The sequence below is a fragment of the Suncus etruscus genome, chromosome 19, assembly GCF_024139225.1.
Source record: "Suncus etruscus isolate mSunEtr1 chromosome 19, mSunEtr1.pri.cur, whole genome shotgun sequence".
Classification (NCBI taxonomy): domain Eukaryota; kingdom Metazoa; phylum Chordata; class Mammalia; order Eulipotyphla; family Soricidae; genus Suncus; species Suncus etruscus.
In genome coordinates, this window is record NC_064866.1 from 28,823,321 (window position 1) to 28,835,848 (window position 12,528).

General features: G+C 51.1%; 1 protein-coding gene across 4 annotated transcripts in view; it reads left to right on the forward strand.

Moving 5' to 3' along the window:
- The first annotated feature begins 8,018 nt into the window (after nucleotides 1-8,018).
- KCNC4 (potassium voltage-gated channel subfamily C member 4) overlaps nucleotides 8,019-12,528 on the forward strand; it is a 248,510-nt gene continuing 244,000 nt past the window's right edge. For all 4 annotated transcript variants that reach the window (XM_049765699.1, XM_049765700.1, XM_049765698.1 and 1 more), the window contains exon 1: nucleotides 8,019-9,126. In XM_049765699.1, the coding sequence (XP_049621656.1) occupies nucleotides 8,431-9,126 (696 nt within the window). In that variant the 5' untranslated portion in view covers nucleotides 8,019-8,430. The remainder of the gene's footprint in view (nucleotides 9,127-12,528) is intronic.

Here is a 12,528-nt window from a genome sequence, read left to right on the forward strand (position 1 = left end):
CCAGTGACCTACAGCTGTATAAATTGGTCTGGCAGATCATAGGCAGCTTAACTCCAGCCTAAACCAGCCAGGCCTCTGTATGATCAGCAGCCAGGTTAGGCTGAGCTACAATCACAGGCCCAACCAGCATCTAGAAGCCTCTTCCCAGAGCTCAACTCTGACTCACCAGGATGCTTACATGATGATCAAGGAACTCAAAGAGACCATCTCCAGAAATGGGAAATAGGTAATTTTGGTTTCTAGAGTCCTGAGGCTGGAATATGGCCCAGTTTCAATTCTGTCAGATTTTTAGAGTTGCAGCCATTGTTGAGAATCTAAGGTATGTAACATGGGGAAGAGACCAAAGTACTGACGGTTCCCACCTATCATGTGTCACAGTCGAGCTATTGGCCAGACTAGGACCAGATAGAATTTTGTGATGAGAAAGTAAATGACAGAGTCTAAGCACTGTAAGGAGAGGGCAGAGGGGGAAGAAAGGGAAAGACAGGCATGAGTCAAATGATACAGCTGCTTCAGCCTTGGGCCTGTCAGGGTAGGGAGCATTAAGGAAATTTTAGTCACCAATCTACATTCTTGAAACCATCCCTACCAATTAGGACAAGTCTCTTAAACCTCCACCTCCAGTATTTAAACTGTAAATATATTTTAAAAATCCAATTCTACCTTGCATTGATTTCACAAGGAAAAGATACTTTCTTGTGGTAATATAGATTTCCTTTCATTCTGTACAATGGAAGCACATTCGATTTTTGTTTTGTTTTGTTTTGGGGTAACATCTGGTAATGCTCAGGGGTTACTTCTAGTTCTGCAACTCAGGAATCACTCCTGGTAGTACTCAGAGGTGCAGCAGATGAAACCTGGGTCAGTAGCATGCAAGGCAAGAGCGCTACCTGATACACTATTGTTCTGGACTCTAGGTGTTCATTAGATATTAATATCCTTCCTTCTTGTCATGTGTCAGTCCAGGACATTTGCTTCATTCTGGGGTGTCATCACCCACACAATAAGCCATCTCTGTCTCAGAATGAACTGATTCAGTTCATTATGGAGGGGACAAAAGGTTCCATTCCGAGGGAAGGGGGAACCCAGAGGTACAGCTCGAATGGACCTGGTCATGTTCTCTGCAATCAGACTCAGTGAGACACACAGCCTCAACCTGCTCTAGCCACAGAGGCTTGACCAAGGAGGAAGAATTCTGCCAATGCAAAGATGTGGCTGAAGGAAGGTAAGCTCAAATTCTTCACACCTATAAAGGGCTAACAAATGTCTCCTTGGACCAACAGGACAAGTTAAGAGTGATGCTGTGCTCCACGCCTTCTGAGGTTGGGGTTTAAAAGGCCGATATTTCCATTGTCATTCTAGGCATGCTGCTTTTGGAGACCCCAGCAGCCTGGTGAAGAAGTCCAGTTGCTTTGAGATTGCTGTGTTGGTAGGCGCTTCAGCTGACTTTCCAGCTGACCACTAGCTATTAAGAAAGGCCAGTGGCATGCCAGCTACAGAAATTTAGTGCAGAGATAATCACTCAACAGCTTTTGGAGGTCTACAGTGCAGCTGCATGGAGGACCCAAAGTCAAAACTGCTAAGCTCTTTCCATCTCCCCAAAATAAAAATAATCAGCAAGGCCTTGAGGGGTGGGTAAGGAGGGGTGGGTAAGGTGCTTGGTTTGCATGTGACCAACCTCGGCACAAGAAAGTGTTCCCCGAATACTGCCAGCAATGATCCTTAAACACAGAGCCAGAAATAAGCCTTGAGCATGACTGGAAGTGACTCAAGGCCCCCCTACCCCCCCAAATCATCAGCAAAGCACAATGACTATTGAAACCCACCATAAAGTAACGATGACAAGCACAGAATGAACCTTAGCTATGAGAGCAGTTGGGGAAATTGCAGCCAAAGGGAGGAAAAATATTTACCCAAAGTTCCCACAAGCTAGCAAAAGAAAAATAGGTTTACTTCTTCCCTTCATGAACTTCTAGATTCCCATTTTAGGGGCTCCTTCATTATTGCAAAGAAGTGCAGGAAGGACTCTACATTCCATAGCCTCATTAATTCCCTGCTTCAGCCCTGAACTTAGAATTTTTAGTGTTTTGGAATGTGTTAGTTCCTGGCAACAATACAAAAAAGGAGCAAAAGGAGTAAGGAGAGGACCCACTGGGGATGTCCTCTTCACAACCTACCCATGATGCTGGCACACATCATATTCTATCAATGGGAAGAAGCTAGTAATGGGAGAAGATTCTGCCTGTCACTTACCTCTCACCTACAAATTCCTTCATGCCAGCCAGAGCACAGTTGTGATAAAGGAAGATTCCATGTGATCCAACCTGGTCAAAGGTGGATGGCTTCTGACTCCCTCTGCTCTCAGAGCTGACCCAAGCAGAGTGGCTCTCTGAGTTGTCTGAGATGCTAGGATGAGCTGCGGTTCCATTTCTCTCTGCAGACACCTGCCATCCCTTTCCCCAGGACCTTGCTGTTCTGATCAGCCTATTGGGACAGATTAACTACTCTGATGGAATGAACCAGTTTTGCTGGAATTGAGTCTGTGTGGGTGGAATCTATACTTTTCTAAATGAAGAAATGCTAAATGCCAGAGTCTTGCCAGCTGGGTCCTGAGTTTGTGTGGTGTGTGTATGTGTGTGTGTGTGTGTGTGTGTGTGTGTGTGTGTATGTGTGTGTGTATCTTTGTGTGCTCATACCATGTCTGTACATTGTTCCATTCAGAGGGGAGCATTCTTTGCCATTTCCATGCTTCCAGCCCAGCTCACTCCCCCTAGCTTACTTCCTTATATCTGAAATGCCTTCCAGAGAATGTGCCTGTGAGCTGGTCCCCATGTTCCTTTTTAGGCCTCTGTTCCAGATCTATAAAAGCTTGGAAAGGGGTCTGAATGGTTCCTGTCAGGAGTACCCAAAGTGTGGAGTTAATACTAGGGCCTGTCTAGGCTGCCAGGAGACCATTCCTAGGCCTGGAGCTCCTCCAACAAGTAGAGTCCAAGATGGAGAAATTGGGGTCTTCTTTCCTTTTGAGTAGTTGAACCCTGCATGGAGCTTCAAGTGGAGAAAGGGGAGGGTAGATAGATAGTCTTGGTGTTGGGCTCTCAAGTCTCCCACTGGTTGGCTCAGCTCTCAAAGAGCTCCAGAAAGGTGGCATAATCTGGGTCAAACAGTGCCTTCTTCTAGTCTTCTAGTCTTTTGTCATAGGATCTGTGTTCCTAGGGTTAGAGGCCCACCCTGGCTGTCACCTTTTTGTGAACTGGCTTTCACACTCACGTCTTTATTGGACTAGGAGAGGAAGGTGAAAAGGTGATCATGGAGAAAAGAAGCTTGCAAAACGGAACTTCTGATTTCTCATTGAAACCATCCCTACCCACTAGGACAAGTCTTTTAAACCTCTAAATTTCCAGTATTTAATCTGTAAACATATTTTAAAAATCCAACTCTACCTTGCAGTGATCTCACAAGGAAAAGATTCATTCTTTCGGTAATTATAGATTTCCTTTCATTCTGTACAGTGGAAGCACATTCAATTTTTGTTTTATTTTGTTTTGGGGTAACATCTGGTAATGCTCAGGGGTTACTCCTTGCTATGGTGACTGGTTCACGATGATCATGCATCATCCTGTTGGTTCTCCAAGTCTCAGATGGTAAGATGACAGACAGACAGGCAGGCAGGCAGGCAGGCAGGCAGGCAGGCAGGCAGGCTAGGACAGGCATCTAAAGGTTAGGGATGGAAACTCAACCTTTTCTCCCAGGCACCTCAACTCAGAGGGTGAAAGCTAACTTAGGGTCTCTCAGCGCCACCAGAGGGCAGCACAACCCCATGAATGTGTACTGCTCTACTGCAGATTGGGCCTGGGGCTTTTCCTTCCCAGTGCATTGGCAAAATAACATGACTTCATTTTCCTTCCCAGTGCTTTGGCAAAATAACATGACTTCATCTACATGGGCCTGACAGCCCAGAAATGTTCAGAAATTCGCAAATAGTAGATTGGCTCAGAGTTCTGAGACAAACCCTTCAGCTAAAAGTGTCACCTTCTCTAGAAGACTCTCGTCTCCTCGCTGGTGACCCTCTGCCCAGACTGTTTCCTTCACTCTTCCAGTCCTCCCTCTGTGGGCTTCTTCTCTCAGGCAGTTTTCTTCCACCATGTTCTTACAAGCTCATCATATCCACAAACGTAGCAGGATGCAAGCCCTGGAAGATCTACTGGGGTGATGGAAGTAGTGTGGGGTGGTGGTGGTGGGAATGGTGGTGGTGGTGGTGGTCTATTTTATTCATTGATGTCTCCTGCCTGGAGCAGCTTCCGGCACAAAGTAGACACTTAATAAACACTTCCAGAACAAACACCTGAGCCATGCCAGGCCATTCGTCTCCTCTCTCACTTTACCCCTCAACTTCTCTCAATTCAGAAGGGGGACCACCAAAGAATAAAGGGATTTTTCTAAAGGATAGAAAATGCAGGAGAGAACTAAGATTGTCAGAAGCCAACCTAGTCAGAACTTTATAGTAGCTCATGAGGGTTAGCTTTTCCTCATCTTTGCTAAGGGTCCTTTTGCTGCTCAGCTTCTTGTCAGGCCTGGCTCAATTTTTCCCAGTCCTAGCTAAGAGGTTGCCTTTTTTTTTTTTTTTTTACAGCAAAGTCAGCCAGTCTCTGAGAGGCATTTAAAGCAGGACTGGACACAACAGGGGGTGCTAGCTAATGCATATTTCGAACAAAGACCAGGATGTCATAGGAGGGCAGTCAAAAAGCAAGGCCATATGAAGCATTCATGATGGGACTTTTGCTTAAAAGAATCCTCGAGAGATGGTTCAATGGGCTGAACACGTGCTTTGCATCTTGCATACCCGGATCCAATCCCTGGCATAGCGTAGTCTCCAGAGCACCGATAGGAATAACTTCTTTTTTTTTTGTTTGCTTTTTGTTTTTTTGTTTTTGGGTCACACCCAGCAGTGCTCAAGGGTTTCTCCTGGTTCTATGCTCAGAAATCTTCCTGGCATATGGGATGCCAGGATTCGAACCACCATCCTTCTGCATGCAAGGCAAACACCTTACCTCCATGCTATCTCTCCAGCCCAGGAATAACTTCTGAGTATAGAGTGGCAGCAGCCCTGCCACACCCAGAGGCCTTTTTTTATTTTTCCGCAGTTTTTCTTAGGTTTTCTCAGTGCAGTCAGTACTTCCTGGTTTGGAAACTGGAGTGCGCCCAGGGCAGGTGTCTCCATCACTTGGCATTTGTACTTTAGAATCCTGCCAGCATTCAGAAGGACATAGAGACTGCTGAATTTGTTTTTAAAAATTGTGTGTGATGGGGCCAGAGAGATAGCATGGAGGTAAGGCATTTGCCTTACATGCAGAAGGACGGTGGTGGGCCCGGAGAGATAGCACAGTGGTGTTTGCCTTGCAAGCAGCCGATCCAGGACCAAAGGTGGTTGGTTCGAATCCCGGTGTCCCATATGGTCCCCCGTGCCTGCCAGGAGCTATTTCTGAGCAGACAGCCAGGAGTAACCCCTGAGCAATGCCGGGTGTGGCCCAAAAACCAAAAAAAAAAAAAAAAAAAGAAGGACGGTGGTTCAAATCCCGGCATCCCATATAGTCCCCTGAGCCTGCCAGGAGCGATTTCTGAGCGTAGGGCCAGGAGTAACCCCTGAGCACTGCTGGGTGTGACCCAAAAACCAAAAAAATAAATAAATAAATTGTGTGTGGGTGGATTGAACGGGCTAGTACAGCAGATAAGGCACTTGTCTTGCATGCCAAAGACTCAAGTGCAATCCCTGTGCCCTATATGGCCCCCTGAGTCTCAGGAATGTCCCCCAAGAGCAGATCCCACTGTGGCTCCCACCAAAAAAAAATGATATTTATGTGGGTGAGGGGAATTAATTAAAAGATGTAAAGGTACTGGTCATAGAAATAAAAACAAACTCATCTGAAAATTGCTCTTGAGATGGGACCATAAAATGGAACTGTGATGAATGTTTAAGGACCTGACAAATGACAGGTCCACAATCATTAGCAAGCAAGTTCATGGAGTGGATATGGTAAGGGTTTAAGAAAGCAGCGGGCCGGAGAGATAGCATGAAGGTAGGGCGTTTGCTTTGCATGCGGGTGACAGTGGTTCGAATCCCAGCATCCCATATATGGTCCCCCGAGCTTGCCAGGAGCGATTTCTGAGCATAAAGCCAGGAGTAACCTCTGAGCGCTGCCAGGTGTGACCCAAAAACCAAAACCCAAAAAATATAAATAAATAAATAAATAAATAAATAAATAAATAAATAAATAAATAAATAAAATAAATAGCAGTGGGATCTGAAGAGTTCAGAACAAGCAGAGGAGACACAAAGGCAGCAAGGTCAAGATGCAGCCTAGCTTCACTATAGATGAACCAGGAGGGGGTGAAATGTGCCCCAAACAGGTCAAATCAGACCACCCACACCCACAGTACCCTCTCACAGCTACCTTCCACACCCAGACCAGGAAGTCTTTCTTTGCCAGGTTGGTTTTCTTCAGGGGCTTTGGTGGCAGTGGTAGGAATAACAAGGTTCAGGTCCTGGGCATCTTGGGACTACAAAGCAGGAAATGGGGCTAGGTGATCAGAAGGCCCCAATACAGTGTTTGGGGGCAGGAGGGGGTGGCTGGCCTTCTGAAGACAGTTTCTCCACTCTTCCTTCTGCTGCCTCCAGCAACCACCCGCTGGGCTGGGAAGGGGCAAAGAAAGAAAGAAAGGCAGCAAGCAAAAGGGGAGGGTGGTAGAAGCTAGAGGCAAGGGGGTCCTGACAACTGGGAGTTGGGGGGGGGAATTGCAATCTTCGGATTGCAGTGGGAGGAGACGTAGGTTGGCCTGAGGAGGGGGCTAGTGGCAAAGGCAAGCAAGAGCTGAGTGTTGGCAGCAAAGGGGGTTCAGCACCTCGATCTAACTCGGCTCAGGAAGGCAGACAGAGCTCTACCAGGGGATCCTGTGCCCATCTCACCCACCTCACCAGCTCTGGGAGGCCCCAAGGGGGAGAGAGTGGCTTTGGCACCCCTCGCTGGAGACAGCCGGGGAGCACCCGAACCAGAGCCCTGACCGCTCTGGGTGCCCAACAACTCCCTCCCTTAGTGCTGCCTGGCTGCAGCCCCGCCCGGAGATGGGCAGAGGCGCCCGAGGCTTGGCACCAGGCGCTGCCAGCTCGCAGGGGCCGGGCGCTGGGGCGCTGCGCTGACGCTCCCTCCCGGCGCAGCCCGGGAAGCCAGCCGGAGGTGGTGTCCTTGGCCGCTCAAGCCGTCGCCCGCCGGGGACATTCCTCCGTGGGTGCCAGGAGACCCTCAGGACCCCCTGATTTTCACCCAGGGCCCGGATCGGCCCCCGCAAAAGCGCTGTCTGTCTGCCCAGCAGAGCCCAAGGAACCGCTTGTTTTTCTGCACCGCAGCCGCCGCCCCGCCCTGCACCCCGGATTTATGAATGGGGGGACCAGGACACCCGCAGCTACGCGTGGAATGACAACAGGCAACCCCCACGGTGGCCCTGAGCGTCTTCTACCCAGCCACGGCCGCACCCAGGACTTGTTGCTGGCTGCCCAATCTTGATGCTGTTTGCTGCTGCAATTGCTTTTGCTGTCACAGTTGCATCTCCGCTGCCGCTACTGTTGCTGTTGCTGCTGCTATCGGGGGGACCCCAGCTTCGCGTGTGAGAGAGCACTGGGCCCCGAGCCTTTCTGCGTCGGGGGTGTGTCCCAAGCTCTTCCCCAGGCGGTGTCTGAGTGAGTGAGAGAGTGCTCAGTTCAAGTGCTCAATTGGAGGGGAGGGGGGTTTGAGTTTGCTCATTGCCCCAGTTGGCCTATCCCCCGGCACCCCTTGCTGGGAAGGGGGTCACCCTGCTGGGCTCTCCTGGCTCCATCCCTCCCTCCCTGCCGGCCTCCCCAAACCCCAACCACCTGTGCACCCCCAATTCCCAAGCCCAGCACTCCCTCCCTCTAGCTCTCTCCAACCCCAGGGAATGGGAGTGGGGGGTGTTGGGTTTCTCATCCATCATTGTACCCCACCTTAGTGGAGTGTGACCTGGTGATTAGTATATTTGGATTATTCCTGACTTGGTGTTCTGTTGGGTTCCTGATCCTACCCTTAATCCTTCACTGTCTACTCCACCCTAGAGGAGTGTGACCTAGTCTATCCGATAGTAGATTTGGGTGATTCCTGACTTGGTATTCTGCTCCCACCCTTCCCTTCGGGGTGGAGTACAATGAATTGAGTTTGGGGTAGGATCAGGGACCCAACAGGGGGGAGGCAGGGGGCAGGGCCTCCTTCTCCTCCTCCTTCTCCTCCTCTTCTTCTTGATCCTCCTCCTCCTCCCCCTTCCCCTGCCTGGCTTTGCCTCCTCCTCCTCCTCCTTGGGAAGGGTGTTTGGAGGGCAACGGGCAGCCCAGCCCCGTGCCCCCTGAAAAGCCCCGCAGCGCCTCTCTTTATGATCAGCTCGGTGTGCGTGTCCTCCTACCGTGGGCGCAAGTCGGGGAACAAGCCTCCGTCCAAAACATGTCTGAAGGAGGAGATGGCCAAGGGCCAGGCGTCGGAGAAGATCATCCTCAACGTCGGGGGCACACGACATGAGACCTACCGTAGCACCCTCCGCACCTTGCCTGGCACACGCCTCGCCTGGCTGGCCGACCCCGACGGTGGAGGAGGTGGTGGCCGGCCAGAGTCCGACGGTGGAGGCGGTGGTGGTGGCTGTGGCAGTGGCAGTGGCGGTGGCGGCAGCTGCGAGTTCTTCTTCGACAGGCACCCTGGGGTCTTCTCCTATGTGCTCAACTACTACCGCACGGGCAAGCTGCACTGTCCAGCAGACGTGTGTGGGCCCCTCTTCGAGGAGGAGCTCACTTTCTGGGGGATAGACGAGACCGACGTGGAACCCTGCTGCTGGATGACCTACCGGCAGCACCGGGATGCTGAGGAGGCTCTGGACATCTTCGAGAGCCCAGACGGCAGCGGTGGGGGTGCGGGTCCTGGAGAGGATGTGGATGAGGAGGAAAGGGAGCTGGCCTTGCAACGCCTGGGACCCCACGAAGGAGGCGGTGGCCCTGGCTCGGGGTGCGGGAGCTGGAGGAGCTGGCAGCCCCGCATTTGGGCCCTCTTCGAGGACCCCTACTCTTCCCGAGCCGCCAGGGTGAGTTGGTGGCAGAAAAAGCCTCTTTTGGGTCTCCTCTGGGGCGAGCAAGGTGGTGTGGCATGGAGAGGAAGCAGGACGGGGCTGACTTGCCTGCCTGCCTGCCTGCCTTGGCCCTCGGGTGTGGGGGGCAGCTATTCCCCATACCCCCTCCTCCCTTAAAACTGCCACATAGTCGGTGGAACTTAAACCTAATGGCATCCTTCCCATCCTAATCCCATCCTGCCCACGGAGGGGGTCCTTCCCTTCTCTTTCTTCCCTCTCATCACACCTTCCCAGAGCCAAGCGCCTTGATAGGCTGGAATAGGGTCAGCTCTATTTAGGGTTTAAGGAAGACACTTCCTCTGGCTGCCTGCTTTGTGGCTTGTTTCTGGGCCTTTGCATTCATTCACTGCTTCCTTGAGTGTCCCCCACACCATTCTGCCTGCAGTTCAGAGTGCTGGGAGCTGGGACCATCCTAGAGGAAGATGAGAGGTTTCATTCTCTTTGACTCATACATAACCAGTAAGCCTGGGAATAGGACCATTTCCCTCAGCAGGGAGTGGGTGGGTAGGAGATTTGGGGAATGGGGCTCCAGGGAGGGGCCAGACGGGCACAGATGCCAGGTTTGGAAGAGGCCTTTATTTTCTCCGAAATAGATAGATCAAGATGCCTGTTGCTAAGGTTTCCTGGACACAGTGTTGGGGGGTGTGCCCTGACCTCTGCAGGGACAGAGAGATTGAGATAGGTTAAGCCAGAAGGGCCTCGTGTTTGGGCCCCACAGGCTCCAAGGCCAGTGGTCAGCCACAGACCGTCGGAGGTGTGCCCAGGTCTCTTGTGCCATACTTTCTCCCTGCAGCAGTACAGATTGGCTTCCCAGAAAGCTCTGGTTCAGGTTACGCTTGAAATAGCAATGGGTGTAGAGGGGATAGGCTGATTTAGGCAGGATCTCAGCCCTTCCTGTCTACTTCTCCCCTGGTCATACAAGTGCCCCCTTGAGATCCTCAGGTGAAGGGGGTTGGGGAGAAAATGGGCTGAAAAAAAATCCTAAAACAGGATGGAAAGGCCTGAGAGACCCTGGGGCTGGTGTGACATCTCCTGCTTGGAGGGGGGGGGTCTTCCTGGGAGACAGGAAAGAACAAACTGGTGCTCTGAATCTAGGGACTGCCTCCTGCTATCACCTCTGGCATCCCAAGTTGTGTTAATGAGTCTCAGAGCCCTCCTGCCCTCCCCTCCCTCCTGTACTCTCTTGTGGAAGGAAAAGTTCCACCCCCAGGAGGGCAGAAGATGGAGGGAAATGGGGTGGCAGGAAGGGGACCAATGGGCAAAGCTGCCAGGACAGCTGCAGTTCCTTTGGAAGTGGGGAAGAGCAGAGAGCTTGAACCCAGGCAGTCCCTCGAAGGCTGAGACCTTTTGGAAGATGGAGTAGAGCCAGGTCCAAAGGCCTTTTGTTTTCTTTCCCTACAGCCAAGAAAGACCAGCTCAAGTCAAGGGCCCCTGACTGATGTAGACCCCTGGTGATGTAGAGTGCATGAGGGGAGAGGCTGGGATGCTGAGATGCTGTCAGAACTGGGCATGGGATTAGAATGAGGCTTATATAGCTTGATGAAGTCAGCATGGCAGGAAAGAAATGAATGAAAATGGTTGGAGCACCTCGGCCCTATTTCTAAGTTCTCCAGGGTCTCTGAGGACAGTTCACTTGCTCAGATGCTTCGTTCTTGTATCTAAAGAGGCTGCACCCATTGGCACTGAATTGACTTTTCTTTCAGCATCCAGCTGGGGTTTCTCTGAGTTGTGCCAGACCCTAGCCAGCCCAATAGGGTGCTCTAGGAGCCCAGAATAGCCGGCCCTTTGGGTATGGAAACAGTTGAGATGGGCTGTTGGAGCACAGGTAGGGTTTTGTCATCCCTGGAAAAGGCCAAGACTAGGATTCAGAGGTGAATACTTAAAAGCTGAGCCTAGAAACCTGACCTATCTTTAGTTCTCTGGGTGTTCATAGTGGTACAGGTTGCTGAGTCTTCAGAGTTCTTCCTATCCCAACAGGACTTCTTCAGAGGGTCACGGGAAGAAGTCTAAACCATTCTGACACTCAGAGGGAAGAGCACATAGCTTACATGTTTGAGGACCCTGAGTTCTACTGAAACAGTAAGACAAGATAAGGTGGGAAAGTTATGATAAGATGAGATAAATTAGAAGATAGAGTAGGGTAAGAGAAGTAACCACGCTTTAGCGAGCATTTTCTGTGAACACTTTGCTCTCTGCTCTGCCTGAACTGGTAGCAGAGGGAGACATGAGCCCTACTTTTTACACTGAGGCTGCAAGAGGTCACACAGCTACATGGAGGGGAACCTGGGATGCAGAACCAAGGTTTCACATTCCCAAGTCGTGCCTCAACCTGTGACGGTCTGGGATGCTCCGTGAATATATTGATGGTGTGTGGAGAGGCAGTTGGGGTCATACTCATCCCAGAAGGTGTTTGAGGCTCTTTAGGATAACATCTCAAAACGCAGAGAAGACAGGGACCACCAAGAGACCATTTTCCTGCAGCACCAGGAGCTGAGCTCTAGGGGTTCTTTTCCTATGCCCTCTGTGCAACTGTCCTCTGAGCTGTGTGCCACCCTTCTTCACTTGGCAAGCCTGCCTTCTGGGCAGGCCTCGGCAGGTTTGGGCTGCCCCCGGGGGCCCTGTGACAGAACAGGGGTGCCCACCTCAGGAGTCTGCCCAGCCTGTTGATCGGTGCCTTGTGACAGAAGCCGAACAATCTTTAGGGAAAGTGAACTGAAAGGGTCCTAGGAGCTGTTGCTTAGTGACTGGCCTAGCCCAGCGGGCCTTTCCCCTCAAGCAACTCCCAGCCCAATGCTTAGCTTGACTTCCTTCATACAGGTGGGCTCAGGGAAGCAGGCCCAAAGGGCAGGAGGGTGCTAGCATAGCTCCATAGCCCGATGCCTGCAGCACAGGCTTGTCCACGGCTAACCTGGCATCCCAGTGCAAAGGGAAATAGAGCTTGAGAATGAGGATTCACCTTTCTCAAGGCAGACAGGAGGCTTCATGAATAGGGCCCTTGATGCCCTGTCCATACCCCTAGATTTCCGAGGTCTCAAGGCTGGAAATGACTTTCTCTTATGGTCCTCAATTGGTTAAGTAAGCACCTAGATTGAGTTTTTACCCTGTATAAGAAAAGGTGACTGTGGCCCCAGGAGCCTGCTGAAACTGAGTTTCTTGCTACTGGAATAGCCCTGGCGTCTGGCATTGTTGCTTAGCCTGCTTCTCATGTCTATGGGCTCAGGCCAGACTGGGGTTTGAGTCTATGATGGAGAGAACCAAACCCTGAGGGCTGTTGAATCAGATATTCTGATGCATCCACATCTATACTGTAGTACTAAGGTGGTTCTGCCTCTCTTCTCCAGGATCTCATACATCTAT